Source organism: Simochromis diagramma, unplaced genomic scaffold, assembly GCF_900408965.1.
Source record: "Simochromis diagramma unplaced genomic scaffold, fSimDia1.1 OVJJ01000685.1, whole genome shotgun sequence".
NCBI lineage: Eukaryota > Metazoa > Chordata > Actinopteri > Cichliformes > Cichlidae > Simochromis > Simochromis diagramma.
In genome coordinates, this window is record NW_024387477.1 from 1,102,757 (window position 1) to 1,123,795 (window position 21,039).

The window sequence follows — 21,039 nt, forward strand, 5'->3', positions numbered from 1 at the left end:
AATAAACTATGACTTAGCTTACTGTAATATGCACAGACAGGTAAACCGATAGTATCACGATGTTAGCCTTTTGTTAACACCTTTCCCATGTCTGCCTGTAGCTCATGAGAACAGCAGCTCAGTGAGCTCCATTAGAAACCTCAGCGCTGAGTAACAACTTTATTCTTGTTCAGAATGACTTTATTACTCCAACAGAGTCGAAGACAGAGGTTAACATAACTTGACACACAGAACCACTTCTAAGCTTTTATTTTCTAATTTCACTAATCTGATCATTACAACTTAAATGAGCTCAAATCAGAAATGGTCACATCTGCTGCTGTTAGATAGTACTGCAATAGTCAAAAGTGACCACAAGGGGGAGTTGCTCCAACACAGCAGACTGCAGGCTGGCTACAGCAGGCATGACGATTAAACCTGACACTTGGCACAGTGGCAGATGGACAAAGGGATGTTTTACTGTGCAAACAGATATAACTTGTTCTCTATTAGAAGGTTTAATTCCTAAGCTGGGCTAGCCCGTCTTTCTACGTGAAAAATAATTTAAAAAACAAAACAAAACACAATACAAAGGCATTTCAAAAACGACTTCAATGAATCAGAAGTTTAAAAAGTATTTTTAAAACTGACTTCAGTTTTCACTTTAACTAGGGGTGGGTGAACTCCAGGCCTGAGTGCAGGTGTCCTGAATTGCATGGCTAAATTACTCAGCATGTCTTGTTCCCCAGAGGCCTGGTAATGAACTAAGATCTAAAGATCTAAAACCAGAAGGACACCAGCCCTCGAGGCCTGGAGTTCCCCGCTTTATACCACAGATTTACGAACAGACACACTTTCACTTAATGTGTGGTATGTGAATCATCAATTACCTGGTCCCAGCCCCACAGGCGTGGCCTGGGAAGAGGATATTTCAGGAGGTCCAGTGCAGTCTCTCTGATCACATGTGGGTTTAGAAGTCTGAACTTACTGGCTTTGAGAGGGATTCTATCTGGAACCTTCTGCCAGAAAAAGAACCAATCCCACAGAGGCTGCAACACAAAGCACAAACTGTTGGTTTCTCAACAGCTCAGAACACTGACTCACAAGAAAACAGCAGTGAGATCTGAGACTGTGTCACACTTTCACGTAGAAGATGATACTGAGGAATTCACAAGTTGACAATGACTTATGGAGCTAGCAACGGAGACGTTACATAATCCAAGAGATCCATGTGATTAAACCACAGGTAGGGGAGGAATTCCTGGAAGCACACTTCAGCCAGACGTCTCACATATAATGTCTGATAAGAGCTTTTCTGATTTTTAAAAATGTCTCTCGTGCTTAGAGGCTGTTTGTACTGCACATGATTTTTATTTTTATCTAATACTTTTTCTAATTTATTTTCTTCAAAGCTTGCTTTTATATTAAAATATGAGAATTGATTTCTAATCTTCACCTTACAGACAATCCCAAACTGTGTGCTATTACAGTGCTGCTACTATTTCCATTCAGTTTAACAGGATCATTCTAACATCTAACTGCATTTAAACATCTCAGTGTTTTTGACTCGGTGCAGCCATCATTATATTTATAAGTAGTCAGATTTTCCATATTTATCTGTTTCTCCAGGGTGTATTCTCCAAGATGGCATATTCTTAAATAATATAGCTTTAATCCAAGAACACGAGCTGATTTATTCGTGTGAAGGTGGGTTGCTGGTTAGTTTGATCAGATGAATTCAGCAGTGCTACTCACCACAGAGAGCTTGTTGATCATAGCAGAGCTCCAGCTGATGTCTCCGCTTTTATACACCACCGTCACAAACAGAGTGTCTGGGTCTGTGTCAGCCCAGCTAAGAGGCGTGCCCTCCGGGTAACTCATCCTGATGGTGGTTCGATTCCCAACATCAATGCTGAACTTTCCCAGTGGACCTCGGTTTAACCTGAGGGACAAAGAGCCAACAGCCGAATGACTTTCTATAGTAATATTAGTATGAAATCAAGAAACACCCCACGATATGATCCATCCATTCGCTTCCGCTTATCCTTTTCAGGGTCGCGGGGGTGCTGGAGCCTATCCCAGCCGTCATAGGGCGAGAGGTGGGGTACACCCTGGACTGATCACCAGTCTGTCCAAGGGCCAACACACAGAGACAGACAACCACTGGCGCTCACATTCACACCTATGGGCAATTTGGATTAATTAATTAACCTATCCCCACCAACTGCATGTCTTTGGACTGTGGGAGGAAGCCAGAGTACCCGGAGGGAACCCACGCAAACACAGGGAGAACATGCACGCTCCACACAGAAAGCCCCCGGCCTGATGGTGGAACTGAACTCAGGACCTTCTTGCTGTGCGGCAACAGTGCTAACCACCGTGCTGCCCCCCACGATATGATATTAATCCAATATTTCACTCACGTTGCGATATTATTGCATTTTTTAACAATTTACAATCCGCTGCTATCAGCCTGTGAATCTGTTGGTAATTACATGCAAAACGTCTCTGCAGCTACTAACTGATAAACTGTCAAAGATCACATATCTGCTGCTGTCTTTATGGAAAGAAAGTCACATCTAACTATTACATTTGCACTCAGTAACCGTCCTGTTCTATAGGAATATTACCCGAATACAACAATAATTTATTTAGTTAAATATCGATATTTGGTGTCACTGCCACCTCAAACATTGCAATACTATGCTGTATCGACTTTTTTTTACCTGGTCAAACATGCATTCGATATGGTCACTGTTTAATGAAGTAGGCTGTTTATTTTGTTCAGGTTTACTCATCAAGCAACAATTCTGACCTGATAATGGTGTCAAAGCGGTCAATCACCGGGCCAAGCTCCAAGCCTTTGAGAATGCCTCCGTTTCCCATGACCACACAGCGCTGACATTTCCCTGCAGCCTTCTCAGGCTGTGGTGAGTCTGAGGCTGGTAGCTGCAGAGAGAAATTCACACTATTACATCTGTGCTCTGAAAAAGACTGATGCACAGGCGCACAAGTCCGTGGCTTACCACTGACTTGTGGTATATACGTGCATTCAGCTGCAGTGGTATATGTTCTGCATAGTGTAAACCAGGGGTGTCGAACTCCAGGCCTCGAGGGCCGGTGTCCTGCAGGTTTTAGATCTCACCCTGGGTCAACACACCTAAGTCACCTGATTAGTTCATTACCAGGCTTCTGGAGAACTTCAACACATGTTGAGGAAGTAATTTAGCCATTTAAATCAGCTGTGTTGGATCAAGGACACATCTAAAACCCGCAGGACACCGGCCCTCGAGGCCTGGAGTTCGACACCTGTGGTGTAAATGGAACAAAAAATAAGAGGAACACTTTCTAGCGAGAGTACGTCAAGTCAAGTGATGTCATTTAAACTTTTGGGATACTGATGTGATCAGTGAAGCAGCAGAGGGGGTTGTTAATTACTTTCAGCTGCTCTTAATGAAATTAACAACAGGTGCTCCAGGGGAACAAAGAGACAACCGCAGGAGCAAGAGTGGTTCCACAGGTGGAGGCGCTCACATGTTTTCCCTCCTTATCTCTTCTCACTAGTTAGCTAGTTTTGCATTTGGATAAGATCAGTTTCAGGACACCAGCCATTGTCTCACTGCATGCAAGCACGTTGGGGCCATGCAAACTACTGAGGATCATTTTGAGTTGCTTAGCTGCTGCATCTTTTTTTTTCACTTTCATTTTTGGGTGTGTCTTTGAATTCAGCCCTCTGTAGGTTGATCATTTTCATCCCCCACCCTACTGAGAAGTGTTTATTATTTTTTGAGCAGTGGAAATCACTCAGATACTGAAGGATCTTAACCCCCCTGCCCAAAAAAAAAACAAAACAAAAAACCCTGCATTCACCAGTTTTTGCAGTTCTGCTACTTTGCTCTGAAGACCTCTGAACCCAAACGGCGGGGGATACAAGAAAAGGTCATCGTTCAGCGGTTCATCTTTCCACAGGAAGGGCTGGACGTTGTGACTGGAAGCAGGGAGATGAGTTAACAAGCTCTGTCTGGTGCTGCCAGGGCGACACTGACTCGCTAAGACTCTCTGCACATATTCATGCACCAGCTGCAGGAAGAAGAAAGGAAAGCCAGTGTTGGGAAGGTTACTTTTAAAATGTATTCCACTACAGATTACAGATTATATGCCCCAAAATGTATTTTGTAACGCATTCAGTTAAGTTACTCAATGAGAGTAACGTATTCTGAATACTTTGGATTACTTAATATATTATCATGCTTTTTTACAACTACATGAATGTCCTATTGCTGTGTGATTTATTACTATTACTGAAGGTTACTCTCCATACCAACACCAACTAGATGTTTAAATCTTAATATAAATGAGTAACAGTAGGTGGACATTAGGTAAGGCTGCACTTTTTGCAGCGATCTCGTATAGAAAACTATTCGGCGCGTATATAAAACAGGTCCGTGGCTCCAAACCGTAGTAAAGGGACCTCTGGTTAATCCGTCGAGTTCGAGTCGGGCTCGTAGCCGAAAACTAGCTTTACTTTGTTGTCTGGGTCAAATTTGCTAGCGAGAGACAGAGAGAGGCGTTGAAAGGCTGCTCCAACGGAACTTATTGTTTCAGAGGAAAACAGGAACACTGTGTACAGTTGAGTCTTAATAGCTTACTTACACCTGGGCTACACTGCCCATCAGGCTGCATTCTTTAGGGCGATGCCTGTAACTCTCTGTCTATTGCCTTCATAATTTTGAATAACAATTAAAAAAAATATTTCTTCACGTCTTTCTGCGGGCCGCAGTAGAGGTAACATGGGCCGTGAGATTGTGACACCAGCATTAGAGCCTCTTAATGCGTGTTTTGTTTGGGTTTCCACCAGCGTGGAATTACCAAAAATAGAGAGATCATAGCCGAACATATGAAACAGGAAAAGACCGCCGTGTAATCTATTTATTTCAACAAAGTAACTGTATTCTGTAGGGTAAAGAAACTCCTACGAACGGCAGATCATCTTAGCAAAAGGGAAGAGTTTAACTGATTGAAAGACATATGGATCTGATAGATGGGATTATGTAAAAAGCTGAAAACAACACAACAAGCTGTCTGCACACTAAGTAAAAAGTGTAATGCAGCACTTCACATCCGGGGCGCTTATCTAATTTCATGACCTGGCTCAGGTTTATAAAAAAACAAAGCGGCTTCAAACGCCACGTCTTCTGTTACAGAGGCTCGTTCTCTTGTGGTTTTTGCATCTATATCAGAACAACAGCGCAGACACACAGGACAGTGTCAGCTCAGTTTCAGGGCCAGTTAATGAAACGATGAACAACTAGATCAGGTTTAATGTGTAAAAAAAACTGGCACCATTAGCTCACGTTACGGCTGCAGTTATCGATTATTTTCAAAATCGAGTAATCAATTAATTATTCCATTGATTAATCGAGCAATAGGTTAAAAATTACTTGTGTTATTATTGAGAAAATGCAAAATATGTAAAAAAAAAAACCCTCAAACAAAGTCAAAGGTCAAATAAGATCTATCCAAATCTAAACTATATTAGTGTTTTTGCACTGCTGCTTTACAAGATACAGACAATGCTGGACAACACCTCCCACCCACTCCATGACGTGCTGGCCAGTCACAGGAGCGCGCACTGAGATTATTCATATTACCACTGAATAACACAGGAAATCATCTTTCTGTACAACTTCTCCATTTAATGTACAGTTGCACCCTTTCCATGCTCTATAGTGAAAATAACATAAGTTTTACCAGTTAGAGTAAAATATCAATCTCATATATATATATATATATATATATATATATATATATATATATATATATATATATATATATATATATATATATATATAAATATATATATTAGGGGTGTAACGATACTCTATCGATATTGAACCGTTCAATACAGTGCTTTCGGTTCGGTACCCATATGTATCGAACAATACAACATTTTTAATTTATTTTATCAACTTTCCTTCTTACTTTCCTTCGTACGATGCTGTCTGTGTTGAGCACTCAGTGGATCTGCGCTCGACAGTGAAGCCAAGGCGGAGTAGTCGAACGCAGATTCACTGAGCGCAGCGCAAGCTAGGGAGACAGAAGTTAAGCTCTCCTTGTAACATGGACCTCCCCCACCCTCATTCAGATCTGGCGTTTGGAACTATTTTGGTTTTCATGTGACGTATGACCCTGAAGGTAAGCGAGTCATGGACTAAAGTAAAACAGTATGTTGGATGTGCCACGCAATGCTCAATTACATGGGTGGGAACTAGTGTGTTAGCGCAGTTAGCTCGTTAACGTGTTGGCTGTCTAGCCCCATGCACGGGGCGATCAGGGGTAGCTCGTTAACAGAGATTTGCCGTGTTGTGGCGTTAAGGTCATTTCAACGAGATTAACCTGACAGCACTAGTGGGAACACAACGAATATGACTGCACATTTACGCCGACATCATCCTAGTGCAAAGACAAGTGGAAGCAGACAAAAACAACAAGCATGCTACAAACTTTACCCGAGTCATTTAGACAGCCGTTAGCACATGATTCTCCTTATGGGGACCTGATATGTTTAATATGCTGCTGAGAATATAGCCCAGAAGACGCGTATAGTATAGCTTTTATTTTGGAAAGAGACATTTCTCTGTAATAAACTCTCTTTTACAAAGATGAGTGATTCCTCAATCAGATACAGGGCTCGCAATATCACTAGCCCGACGTCCTGGGGCTAGCGACTTTTCCAGTCGGGCTACCAAAATCTATCTCTTCCCTGCCCGTCAGGCTACCGTAGGAAGGAAAAATATATGTCAATGCTTTTGCATTCTTTCGGAAATGTAGCTGGGTAATTATGTCATTGGCATCGGTGAGCCACTGTCAATATGTGACATATTGAAATCGCTTTGAATTTGCGCTTGTTTTTTGCTTTCACTTTGCAATCGCGCGAACTGTGTATAGAGAGCGACAGCACTGATCTGTGAGTGATGATAATTTGTGCACCAATTCCTCTGACATCGTCTTATCAATCGTTAGCTTACTACGCAAACATGACAAGTGAAATCTCCCGCAGCAAGCTTAAACATGTGAGAGGTTGATCGCGCAGAGAATCGCTGAGCGTTATGTGAGTGCGTATGTAAAAGCAGCAGGATTTATATTTTAGTTCTGCTGAGCCAAATAAGACAGGTCAGGGTGAAGAAGTGACAGCCAAAGAAAAGCTTACCACAAAACGGAGAAGTTATGACAAATGAGACTATAAGGCAAAAAGAAAAAGTGCAGCTTTATGGTTTCATGGACAAAAAAATTTCTGTGGCTGCAATATGACGAGCTATATAACCAGGGCTGCACATAAGTGGTCCGCAGGTGCGCATTCGCTGTCAAAATAAAAAACACGCACAAGGGTTAGGGTTAAATTTAAAAACTGTACTTTTGAGTAAAAATATATATTTATAATTTTAACAAATGACAAATTAAAAAGGCATGAACATTTTTTTGTATCGGAAAATATCGAACCGTGACACCAAAGTATCGAACCGAACCGTGAATTTTGTGTATCGTTGCACCCCTAATATATATATATATATATGTGTATATATATGTATATATATATATATGTGTATATATATGTGTATATATATATATATATATATATATATATATAAACATCAGTTATGCTACCAATATCAGATTTTTACTCCACTGTAGACACTATTGGTTTGACACAGGATGTATGTAAACGTCTGACTTAAGAAGGAAGGAAGGGCAGAGTGCTGCACATGTTGAACTCTTGCAGACCTTTACCCCATCACAATTCTTCACTTCTGAATACAGATAAGTCACTAAATCCACACCATGAACACTCTGCTCTACTGTGCTCTCACCTTTCTATGTGCAGGGTTGATGACCCACTCTGCAGGTTTGATTGGTCCTGTGCTCAGCAGTTGCATAGAGACCAACACCAGGCCGAGTAAAACCACGACAGCTGCTGCCAACACACGTCTGAACACACACACACAGAAAGCACACAGGGCAAACATGACCCGAAATTTAGTTCATTTTATTATAACCCCTTTCGTTGAGCTGGCCGCAATTCAATGAGTGCTTTGCAGAAAACAGACAACGTAACAACAAACTCGAGATTAAAAACAAAAAAGCAAAATAAAACAGGTGAATACGACAGGGCTTGTAAAATGAATACATACATAATTTATTTATAATTTATGAACAAATTTTAAATATTTATTATTTATAATTTGTTCGTGCTAAAAATAGACTTGAAGAAATAAAAAATGGTATTGTGCAAAAAAAAGAAAGCTACATGAGGAAGTAAGTAATTTTCATGGACTTAAACTGTAGGAAATAAATGTGTAAAATTACAGGAAGCATTGTGGATTTTGTTTTTTGTTTAAACTGTAGTCAAAACAGAAATTCTTCTGTCATTTAATTGTTTATTTCTTGATTACTTTGTGTAATATGAATGTCCATAAAGGATCAGTGGGATCAGTTTTTATCAGTAGGAAAAGCTGTAAACCTTGAAAATACATAGTCCAAAATGTCTGCTTGTGCCCGTTTCTGCTGAGCAGCAGATCAAACAAGTTAATAATTATAAATGTCTTCAAGCCTGTGAGACTCGACACTGAGCCACAGCTCTGTGGTACATGCACACACTTCTGCACCTCTGCTGTTCAAAGACACTTTGTAATAAGGCTCCTCTGGTCTACTGGTGTTGGCCAGAGGAGCTCATGGCGCAATATGGCAGCCTTGCTTCTGTCAGTTTGCCCCAGTTTGCCTCCACCAGTGTGTGAATGTGAGAGTGAATGAATAGTGGAATTGTAAAGCACATTGAGGGTCTCGAAAAGTGCTATATAAATGCAATCCATTATTATTATTATTGCTATTATTATTGCTGTGAGAGAGAGAACACAAATGGTGCTATTTCAAACAATGTCCTGACAGAGGTGCCTCAGAAGAAACAGAGAGCTATACTGCATGCAATATGCACGCTTAACAGGATGCAAGAGGCGAGGAGAGAAACCACTCCGGCTTAGAAACAAGTGCATCGTTAAATAACTGCACCAGCCTAGCTGATAAGTTACAGTGCAAACTACACTGTGAACTATCAATTCTTTCCACGAGATAACGTTTATCATAAGTGTCTGCACATATGACAGAAATGCACTGTAACCTGGCTGCTCAGGGCTCATTTGTCATAATTATTCAAGGAATCAGCCCAGGTTTTGCTATTTTTATTAATCAGAGCTTCATAGAGCAGCTCTGTGGAGCTCCAGTGAAAAGCACTTACTGGGTAATTGGCAGCCCTTTATGCTTAATTTTTCTTCTGAGTGAATAAAAAGTCAGAGTAATAAAAGCTGTCTGTCCTCTATCCTTTTGTGAAACTTTAACGTGGTACTGTCTTCTGGGGAAAAAATAAAAATGCAAGGGTCTGTTTCTTAAAATAATCAACTATAGTCTGATTCAGTTTTTTTCTGAATCGAAACTGTTCACTTGACTGACTGTTTCATTTCCCCATCTTACATCAGCTATTCTGGTTAAACTGTGTGGTTTAAGAGGCACAGCACACTATCTGAGAACAGTAAGGCAAATATAGCAAACATTTGGCAGACTAGCAGCCACTGCGAGAGGACAGATCTGAGCAGATAACTCCAAGCCACAAACTGTTGTTCAGTATTCAACAGGCTGAAGAAGCAGGTTAAGCTAATAGTCTGAGTTTGTTACATCAAATGATGGTCAGTTTATTCATTTCCTGATTGATAAAGTTGAGCACAGGGTTCATACGACTTTTCAGGGTCAAAGTCAAGCACTTTTAAGCACTTACAAGGTCCATTTTCAAGCTTTTCCAGCACATTATCAAAAAAAGAATGCATGATTGCATCACCTCAGTAAGACTAAAACAAATCATCTTAGGTTGACTTAAATGTCCTTTGTTCCCTTTTTTTTTTTTAAAACAGAGAAAAGCACACCACACAAAAACACTGCAAAAGCAAAGGGCTGCCTTATATGCATATAATGTATAAACTGAAAACACACATTTCACTTAAAAATTAAGATGTGAAAATGTGAACAAATCAACCTGTAAGAGATATTCATCTCCCCTTGAAAATAAACAAGCCCACAAAACAAGAAAACTGCACCAAACACCACAAAATAACCCACAGCAAGTCTTCTCATCAGATATTGATGCTTCTTTCCTATATGACACACAAAATAGGAGACAGATGTTTGTTAGTGGGTTTTTTTTAAAGTTTATTCCCAATAAAACTAACAGTGTTTGACTACACTGCTGTCTGTATTATTAAATTATCACCTTTAAAGTGTTTGTGCTGAAAACATCATGTACAGTGAGACAGGCATGGACTACAGCACTGACTGGGAGAGGCTGTGAACAGATGACAGACTCAGTTCAATTCAACATATAAGACTTTAAGAATGCACAAGCATCTATCTAAAATCTGTTTATTTAGTCTATCATCTGTGATATCATTATGTACAGTTATAATGTATTGTATCATCTCCCTTAAATAAACAGGCAGCCTTAAAGTATGAAACATTCACGAACGAAACACAAACATGTGTCTACTGTCTCAGTGGCTGACAGTGTCCACAGGCCTCAGTGTGAGCTTGAAGCCGTTATATTGTTTAAGTTGTTTCATGTGTCGGTGCTCACGATAAACCGATTTTGAAAGTCGGGGAACATCGTTAGAACAAAAAAGTGTCTATTATTTGTGCCCATATGGATCAGTCATATTACCATTATTGCCAAAGCCACCAAGTTAATACTTGAAAAAGCTGCATATTCCATAAATATTCCATTAATAATAATAATAACTTTATGTATAAAGCACTTTCAAACAAAGTGCTGTACAGCTATTTGAAAATAAAGAGATAAATGAATAAAAGCAATACAAGTTAAAAAACACAATAAAAGTTAAAAACGATAAAAATGTCAAAGACTATGTAGCGACTTCCACAGTCGCTACAGGCCGGGGATGGAGCCTGCCTATTTGCCTGACGCGCTGACAAAGTTACGCAATAATGCGAGAGATGGAATTGTTTGCTCGTTTAATTAAAGTGCTTTGCGATTTTTACAGAGTAGTATCATCGGCTCCTGATTCAAACTCTTACAACATCACAGGCTCTAATATAACGAAGCGAACATGTAATGCAGCGGTCAACAAAAACTACGGCTACCCAGCCCTCCTCTCTGTCAAAATCAAAACCAGTGAATGACAGACTGACAACGCCCATTTATGTCACCGCTAGCACCCACGTGACTCCCATAACAACCAAACAAATAAAAACCCAGTGATCATCAAAATCCAATACATTCAATTATGGCTCCTACAGACTAAATGGCAGAGAATGAAGACATGTAGGATAGGGTGAACAAGTGGGTCTTCTCCCAATAGTCTTTTTTCTGGCTCTAGGAACTTTTAACAGGCCAGAGTCCTGAGATCGGAGAGCACGGGATGGAACATAAAGGTGTAAAAGGTCAGAGAGGTATGAAGGTGCCAAACCATTTAAAGCATGGGTTGCCAATCCCAGTCCATGAGGGCCGGTGTCCCTGCAGGTTTAAGATCTCACCCTGGGTCAACACACCTGAATCGCATGATTAGTTCATTATAGAGCTGGACCGATCCGATATTACGTATCGGTATCGGTCTGATACTGACCTAAATTACTGGATCGGATATCGGAGAAAAATAAAAAATGTAATCCGATCCATTAAATATCACGAAAGCACCTCACAAAACTTGCAACACGCCGTAACTCACCTCAGAACGTTAGCACGTCGGAGCAGTATGCATCACGTGATAGAGCGGCTGTGGCATGCGGGACCTGTCGGTGGTCTGGATAGCATTTGGAGCTTCGCTAGCAATCCGGCATTTCATCTCCGACAAAGTTATCCCCGAGAGAAGTAAAGCAAGTGTGTAAGTCCATCTCTGAATGTTTGTAAAGCATTCCTGCGTTAAGCTTAACAAGCGACTGCCTCTTCTTGCTGCTACTTCAATCATGAAACTGCTTAACGATCAGCTGATCGGCTTTTCTGTCGCGAGTCCGTGTCTCTAGTTTGCTTTTGGCCCACTTTGCACCAGAAAGAGGAAACCAGCGGCTGAACAACAGCAGCACGTTTAAGCTTGATCAGCTGTTGTTAGAATGTATTTAATATTACTTTCTACTCGAGGATCTTTTTCTATGTAGCTGACGCTGGTAACTGTGCAGGGGCGGATCTAGCAAAGTTTAGCCAGGGGGGCCGATAGGGCATTAACAGGGAAAAGGGGGCACAAAGACATACTTTTCTTTCTTATTCTCATTTAAAATGTCTAGCTTTTAATAAATAATTATCTGACACCCAAAGTTTTAATTTGATGCAAAATGAATAGAAGTCCATTACTGTATATAGTAACTGTTAAGTCTAATATACCCTAGTAAGCTATAGTACTTTTTCCTTTGGGAAGGTACCATCTGTGCAGTCTGCAATTTTGTTGAAGAAAGATGTTGAATCTATTTAATATTTCTTGAAAAATAATTGATTTCTGTGCATTTTTTTTCACACTGCATCAAATTAAGGTTAATTACGTCGATTAAACATCATGAGGTGGAACGTGAGGGGTGGTTCCCTATTTTTTATTTATTTATTTTTGTTGTTGCTGGGAGTTGGAACCCTATTAGTTAGGTTGCTTAATATTTATGCTAAGTACTCTTTAAAATACCAGAATAGGGAGGATGGTGTAGGTTTAAGTTTATTAGATTGATCAGTATTGCTGAACTATGAAATATTTTTTTTTGCATACAGGTATAACAGAATAGCTTTAGTGTAGTTGTTGTTTTAAACTTGAGTATGAACTTATACAAAATGCAGCAAGATATTTAAAAAACAGTTTTGTTGATTAAAAAACACTATATCGGATTCATATCGGTATCGGCAGATATCCAAATTTATGATATCGATATCGGTATCGGTATTGGACATAAAAAAGTGGTATCGTGCCATCTCTAGTTCATTACCAGGCCTCTGGAGAACTTCAAGACACGCTGAGAAGGTAATTTATCCATTTAAATCAGGTGTGATGGATCAAGGACACATATAAAACCTGCAGGGACACCAGCCCTCGTGGACTGGGATTTGGGACCCCTGATTTAAAGCCTTGTAGGTGAGCAGCAGGACCTTAAAATCTGCTCGAACCTGACAAGCTAGCCAATGAAGGGATTTCAGTACAGGACTAATGTGCTCACATTTTCCAGTTTTAGTTAAAATGCGAGCAGCTGCATTGTGCACCATCTGTAAACCTCTAAAACTTTTCTTTGGCAGCCCACAAAGGAGAGCGTTACAATAATCGATATGTGAAAACACAAATGCATGAAGAAGAACCTCTGCAGTGTTTCAAGTTATTGTCAGGATATTATTGACGAGACATGACAAAGACGTGCAAAATGCAAAATGTGCCAATATAGTATAATTTAGGTGTGTGTTCAGAGCTATGTGACTGAGTGCGCAAATAAGCATGTTGTTCCCAGGTCCAGTTTGTAGTGCATTTGTGGGTTTTTGTTTTGTTGTTTTTGAGTCCTTTGATGAGTATTGTAGGTGTCTGTAGAGGTGTATGTGTATATCAGTCCTTCTGTGGTAGTGAGTTAAGGGCCCTGCCTGCTTGGGGGAAGAAGCTCTTGCAGTGTCTGGTCGTCACGGTTTTAATGCTGCAAAATCCTCTGCCAGATGGAAGGAGGGAGAACAGTGCATGTGAGGGGTGGAGAGTGTCCTTCACTATGTATCAGGAGAGGTCAGCTGATATGTGCACACCAGGAACTTCACACTAATGACCATCTCAGCAGCAGATCCATTGATGTGCAATGGGGTGTGGGCCATTGAGCTCTTCCTGAAGTTAACAACCATCTCTTTAGTCTTCTGAACATTTAGAGACAGGCTGTTATTCTGTTGTACCTCCTCTCTGTATTCAGACTCATCGTTGTTGGTGATGAGACCCACCACTGTTGTGTCATCTGCAAACTTGATGATGTGATCTGAGCTGTACTGTGCAGTACAGTCATGTGTTAGCAGGGTGAACAGCAGTGGGCTAAAGCTGCAGGTCATCAGCTTAACAATGAAAGGTTACATTAAAAGAATGCAAAAGAAGACCAAGAGGCAGCAAATACAGCGAGAACAGCAGTGGGCCAAGTACAGAGCCCTGAGGGACCCCGTGCCCCACCGCACAGAAACTCCCTGATAACGACTGTGTTTAGACTGTTCCTTCCCATTCTATGCAAGGCCACCTGGGTTGGCTGGAAGACTGTTTACTTAGCCTAGCAGGGTGAAGGACACTGTCTCAGCTGAACTCTGGACACGCACACACATACATATACACTGATATGCACACACTCATCCCCCCTCCCTTTCCAAACGCCTTCGACGCTTATTCCCTTCCGATGCTGACGGTGGATCAAGGAGACCAGCGCACAGGCTGCAGGCCCGGATGTACTGTCTAAATCGGCTGTCTCTCACCCTTTACTGCCATTTACCCTGTTGCTTGTCATGTGTTTCTTTGGCGTATTTAGAGTTTTTTTCATGTGCTATGTGCAGAGGTGTTTTTTCTGTTCTCAAACTGATCTCCCTGTTGGAGCTCAGTCTGGGGGGAGTTATTTTTTTTTCTCCTTATCTTTCCTCATGTGGTGCATTTTCCATTGTTATACCTCTCTGACCTGTCTTCCCCATGTGATGTTTGTGTAATGTATGTATGGTCAGAAGGGTAGGTCGGTGCTGGCAAAGGTCGGCAGCCTTAACCCAATTTCCTTCGAGGTCAACCTTCAGGATCAATAAAGTTTTATTGAATTGAATTGGTCTAAAACCAGACTGAAATGCTTCAAACAGATTGTTAATTGACAGATGCTCAGTGAGGTGCTTGAAAACCACTTTTTCAAAGACCTTGGACAAAAAAGACAGATGTGAGATGGGTCCATAGTTTACAACCATGTCAACATCCAGACCAACCTTTTTCAAGATTGGCACTACCACAGCTGTTGAAACATGGCATTTGGGTCTTCAAACTAAAACAGGAACATAAATAGTGCATCATTGCCAGACCTGGCCCACATCTGGTTGACATAGACCGTGCCATGACACCAGTCAGTCACAAGTAGGGATGGGTATCGTTTAGGTTTTATCCGATACCGGTGCCAAATCAGGTACTTTTGAAACGGTGCCGGTGCTCAAACGGTGCTCAAACCGGTGCTTAAAGAATGGAGAACACAAAATTGGTCCAAACACCTCTCATGTTCAGCTGGTTTTTTGTAAAAAGATAACAATGTTAGCCTTTTCTGCAGCTATGGGGCATATATGGTATCACTCTTGGCTGGAAGCAGTGCTTAATCAATGGAAAAAACACAAACTTTGTCCAAAAACCTCTCATGTTTAACTGTTTTCCACTTTTTCTTTGGTCATTTTAGCCTTTTTGGCCAGGGTGAAGGGAATATCTGCCATCAAACAAGAAGACAGCCGCATGTAGCTATGATGAGGTTTGCTAGTTCACCTTACATGCATTAATGTAATAACGTGGTTAGCCTACTCAACGTAAATTACACACTAACAACATTAAGCTACTCACGCAGAGAAGAACGGCTGCTGCTGCCGTCATCATTTCTGCTACACTGACAGGGCTAGGAGCCAGGACTCTCCTCTTCGGGGTTTTTGGGGGATATTGCTAACTCCGGGTCCGATAACAGGCAACCCACGCACAGTAGATGTGCTCGGTGTGAGGTCTCGCAGCAAGCTATCATACGGCGCATTTCTGGGCTTTTAAAAAAAACGCTATGCGTCGCCAGGTGTTTCATCGGATTTGAGGTGTTACCTCCTTTGACAGTATCACAGTATCAGCTTAAAGCACTTGTTGCAGGCTGCTGAGTTTGCATATTTTGCTGTGAAGTACAGCCAGACTTTTGACGGCTTCGCCTTGGGCATTTTTAATCTGTAGCTCTGCTCTAAAAGAACGTACGTACCTGGACCCGCCTACTATCCTCGGAAACGTAAAATGATTGGCTAGAAGTGTATCACAGCTCAGGAAAAAAAGGCACCGAAATAAAGCACCGAAATGTGCGCTGCTTTTCGGTCTGGTTACTACCGTTTATGTCAGAACCGGTGCCATCATGGCACTGGACACCGGTACCCATCCCTAGTCACAAGCAGTGTTGGGTAAGTTACTTTAAATTAGTAACTTAGTTACATTACTAGTTACTTCTATCAAAAGTAACTCAGTTACTTCAAGTTACTCGTTACTTTCAGAGTAACTAGTTACTAGGGAAAGTAATTTTGGTTTTACTCAGAATTCTCTTGTTAATGTGTTGCTTCCGTAACTGGATACCCAGCAAGATTGCCAGTCTTCTAGCTTGCTTACTTGCCACAAGTGCACTGTGCCACCTACCAATAGAAAGGAAAAAATAATGTGCACATTTCCACGAGAGAAATCCCACGCCTGATTCTATCCTAGCCTGCTTTTTACATCCAACACAAAAACTGCAGTCGTGGTGCTTTCGATTGTACTCAGAACTCGGAAATTCTGCCTTCTGAATAGGAAGATGTAGGTAACACCAGACTGCAGATGAGCTGCATACAGGGCTGGACTGGGACAAAAAAATCGTCCCGGGCATTTTGACTAGAGACCGGCCCACCATTATAGGAAAAATCATAAAGCCTTTGAATGAAAACAAACACTGTTGTGACAGTGATGTACACTGTTCTGATGGTATATATGTAACAATCTATCAATTGTTTGTTGCAAGACTCAGATAATTATTTTTTTTTTAAAAGTGAGACATTTTAAATGAGAATAAGAAAGTGTTTCCTTGTGCCCCCCTTTCCCTTTTTAATGCCCTACATGGACCCCTGGCAACACTTTGCTAGACCCGCCCCTGCACAGTTACCAGCTGTCAGCTACTTAGAAAAGGATCCTGGTGTTATTTGTCTCTCAGAAACAGTTCATAACTTCCCTTCAACTCATTCATGTCACCTAAAAGGTAAACCTGTTTCTCCATCACAGCTCTGATGATTCAGTAAGGACGTCTCCTGGTTTCATCTTCATGTTTCCCTCTCACCACATATTCAAACCGATATCATGGCCAGCAGGTTTACAGCTGTGGCTCCAGCAAACATCAGCTGATACTAGAAATTAATATTAAATAAATTCTAACAACAGCTGATCAAGCTTAAAAGTGCTGCTGTTGTTTACCGCGACATCCGCTGGTTTCCTCTTTCTGGCGCAAAGTGGGCGATAAATAAACGAGAGAGAAAAGCCGATCAGCTGATCATTGATCAGTTTCATGATTGAAGTAGAAACAGGAGAGGGAGGGTGAGAGAATGAGAGGAGAAGAGGCAGCTGTGCAGCGTAACGACAGAATAACTCCAGCTTTGTGTCTTTTTCATTGTAGCTGAAGTCCGGGACAAATTGTGTTCCTTTTCACCTCAATACGAAACGCAGTAATATTTTCTCTGAATACGAGACGATTCCGTTTTTTACGGGACGGTTGGCAACTCTAATAATTAACCTTATGAACAAAATAAAGTTCAACATCAGTAACATAGCATCCACCCAGCTGTATAGAAACTCCTTCATGCTAGCTAGCACGCAGTACGAAAAAGTCAGCATAACGAAAATAAACTCCACCTAAACTTGGTTCATATCTGACCCAGATGGACTGCAGGTCATAACTTCTTACCTGAAGTTCAGTTCACCTGACACTCTCGGACCAGCAGCCGCTTCGGGTCTCTCCTCTTGCCTCCCTTTTCCTTCATCCACCTGCTGGCTTCCACCACTTGCTAATGTTATTGAATCTGTGGAAGCTCCGCGACAGCCACCACACGAAGTAACGAATAACGAGCCTATCTAAATCCCAGTAACGAGTAACGCATTCCCGGTTTTGGCATAATAACTAGTTACCGTGCTCGTTACCACAATAATAACGTAGTTACTGTAACGCGTTACTTAATAACGCGTTAGTCCCAACACTGGTCACAAGTGCCAGCTTAATACCATAATCGGGCCAGATATGGCATACCATCGCATAGACCAGACCTTCCCAGAGTGTGGGGGGCGCAGAGCCATTGCAGGGGGGGCGCGGTATGAAAAGGGGGGGAAAAAACAAAAAACGCTTGGACACTGCTAGCACGGGGTGCCCACACAAACGCAAAGCAGGAGATGAAGCATCGCTGAATATGTTTCCAAACCAACTTCATTCTAAGCCAAAGACTAGAAAATATGGTGAAGCAAATCTTCCCTTTGGTTTCACCTGCACAAGTGCCGAGGTAGGTCTCCCTGCAGAATAGCTTTTCCCTGCGTCGGGAGCAGCGTTGGGCTGTTTAAATCACGGACAAACAGGATCCCACAGTTGTTTATGTTTTTAAACCCATTTTGCACAGAGAGGCATTTTTTGAAAAATGTATTTATAGCAATGTTGAACATTATTACACAGGAAAAAAAACAACTACATGTAAAATAATCACACCGTAACGCCTCGTCCACACGTAAATGCAAAAAAGGTGTCATGGTCTCCATGCCTGCCCGGCCGGCCCCACAAGGCTACATGTGTTGTTTGGTTTTCTCTCTCTCTCTCTCTGCCTGGTTGGACTCACTGCAGGCTCCCGCCCTTGGCCCACACACCTGACAACCATCAGCTGTCATCACCTGGAGCACTATTTGAGGCTGGAACACAGATCCTCTCGTCGCTGGATGATTGTACTACAGACGTTAGTGATTCTCCCAGCTCCTGTGAACCTGTGCTTTAGTATTCTTGTGATTCGTGATTTGTGAGTCTGCTACAGACTTTCCTTCCTGGACCTATGACCTCCCTGCTGTGTGAGCGTGTGTGAGTTTGGGCAAGAAGACGTGAGCGAGTGTAAGAGAGCTTCCCCGTGATTCCCTGGAGTTTGGATTTTCCCTTCACTGTATATATCGTGCACTGGTGCTGTAAATAAACTGTTTTTGGAGATGTCAAACAGCTCTGCTCTTGAGTTTCTACTACCAGTTTGTGACAAAAGGGGTTTTAAAAAAGCTCCGTTTTCGGTGATTCGAAACGCTGTTTACGTGTGGACGAAAGGCCCAAACGCATAGAAACAGCTGCGTTTTCAAAAATACCCATATAGGTGTGGATGTAGCGTAAAAGAGTTAGTAGTTTATTTCCTTACTAGCTGTAATTTATTGCAGATTACTTGTATTTGCTTAATTGTTCACTAAATGTTTGAGGTGTGAAATAAACAGCAATGGAGCAAAATATGGGTGTGTGTGGTTGGAGGATGTGTTTGTGCGTGTGCGTGTGCGCACGGGGGGGGGGGGCGCGAACATTTTTCTTGTAAAACAAAGGCGGGCCTGGCAAAAAAGTTTGGGAACCACTGGCATAGACCGTGCCATCTATGCCAAGCCTGGCCCATATGTGGCTGACGTACCACTTACCATGCCAGAAGTCAACCAGCAGTGCCGGCTTGACACCAGATGTAGCGACAGACCTGCTTGCTATGTGGGTCAGTGGTTCGACCTAGAACTGGATCCACCTAAAGGTTCAAAAGGCTTGGCACACCACCCCCAGGTCAGAGTACACTTGCAAGTCAGGATGGATATGAAATTTAAAAGGTTCATAAACTGGATCAGACCCGGTTCAAGTTCAACTCCAGCTCATTTCTCGCCGTATACTAACTGGATATGTTTTCCATTCACGGTGGCTTATTTTATCGCAACACGATCTGTAACCATTACTGATGACAAGTCATCATCCCAAAGCTACACTGAAATATTTAAAATCCAGCTTATCCATCTTACAATATGTTTGCCTTTAGATTCAATACAGACTCAGAAATATGTCAGTAACAGTAACTGTTCAGTAACATTTACTGACACTGAATTCTGACTCTAGGTTAGGTTAACATCTCTGCCACAGCTGTAACAGAGCCAGCATCTATCAGTGAAGGCTGATGTTAAAATAAAATATTAAGGAACAGTTATTCTGTAAATTACATTCATCATTTTCTATCCAGTAATGGCAGAAATAGTGAGTTTCTCTATAAAGGAGCAGGACTGTTAAAGTCCATTGGTATTTAAATGTTGAGGGCAGATCCGCCTGGTGTCTGTTTAATAGGGATGAGTACCGGTATCCGGTGCCATTATGGCAGACCGAAACCAGACCGAAAAGCAGCACACATTTCGGTGCTTTATTTCGGTGCTTTATTTCCCTGAGATGTCACACACTTTGGATTCTAGCCAATCATTTTACCTTTGCGAGCATAGTAGGCGGGCCCAGGTACGTACGTTCTTTTAGAGCAGAGCTACAGATTAAAAATGCCCAAGGCAAAGTGGTCAAAGTCTGGCTGTACTTCACAGAAAAAGATGCAAACTCAGCAGCCTGCAACAAGTGCTTTAAGCTGATACTGTACAAAGGAGGTAACACCTCGAATCTGATGAAACACCTGGTGACTTATAGCATTTTGTTAAAAGCTGAGAAATGCGCCGCATTTGATAGCTTGCTCCGAGACCTCACACTGAGCACATCTACTGCGGGTGGGTTGCCTGTTATCGGACCCGGAGTTAGCAACATCCCCAAAGACCCCGAAGAGGAGAGTCCTGGCCCCTAGCCCTGCCAGTGTAGCAGAAATGATGACGGATGATGATGGCAGCAGCAGCCGTTCTTCTCTGCGTGAGTAGCTTAATGTTGTTCGTGTGTAGTTTACATTGAGTAGGCTAACCACGTTATTAAATTAATGCACGTAAGGTGAACTAGCAAACACCGTCTTCTTGTTTGATGGCAGATACTCCCTTCACCCTGGCCAAAAAGGCTAAAATGACCAAAGAAAAAGTGGGAAAACAGCTAAACATGAGAGGTTTTTGGACAAAGTTTGTGTTTTTTCCCCATTGATCAAGCACTGCTTCCAGCCAAGAGTGATACCATAAATCCCCTATAGCTGCAGAAAAGGCTAATATTGTTGTCTTTTTACAAAAAAAAAACAGCTGAACATGAGAGGTTTTTGGACCAATTTTGTGTTCTCCATTCTTTAAGCACCGGTTCGAGCACCGTTTAAGCACCGGC

General features: G+C 41.8%; 1 protein-coding gene across 5 annotated transcripts in view; it reads right to left on the minus strand.

The window, feature by feature from the left end:
- st3gal5 (ST3 beta-galactoside alpha-2,3-sialyltransferase 5) overlaps window positions 1–21,039 on the minus strand; it is a 51,307-nt gene that overhangs the window by 11,896 nt on the left and 18,372 nt on the right. For 3 of the 5 annotated variants that reach the window (XM_040015279.1, XM_040015281.1, XM_040015278.1), the window contains 5 exons: window positions 7,848–7,965; window positions 3,850–4,059; window positions 2,795–2,928; window positions 1,735–1,921; window positions 870–1,028 (listed from right to left, as the gene is read on the minus strand). In XM_040015279.1, coding sequence (XP_039871213.1) covers window positions 870–1,028; window positions 1,735–1,921; window positions 2,795–2,928; window positions 3,850–4,059; window positions 7,848–7,965 — 808 coding nt within the window. Of the gene's footprint in view, window positions 1–869; window positions 1,029–1,734; window positions 1,922–2,794; window positions 2,929–3,849; window positions 4,060–7,847; window positions 7,966–21,039 lie in introns of those variants that run through there. The other 2 variants (XM_040015283.1, XM_040015282.1) reach the window with 2 other exon arrangements.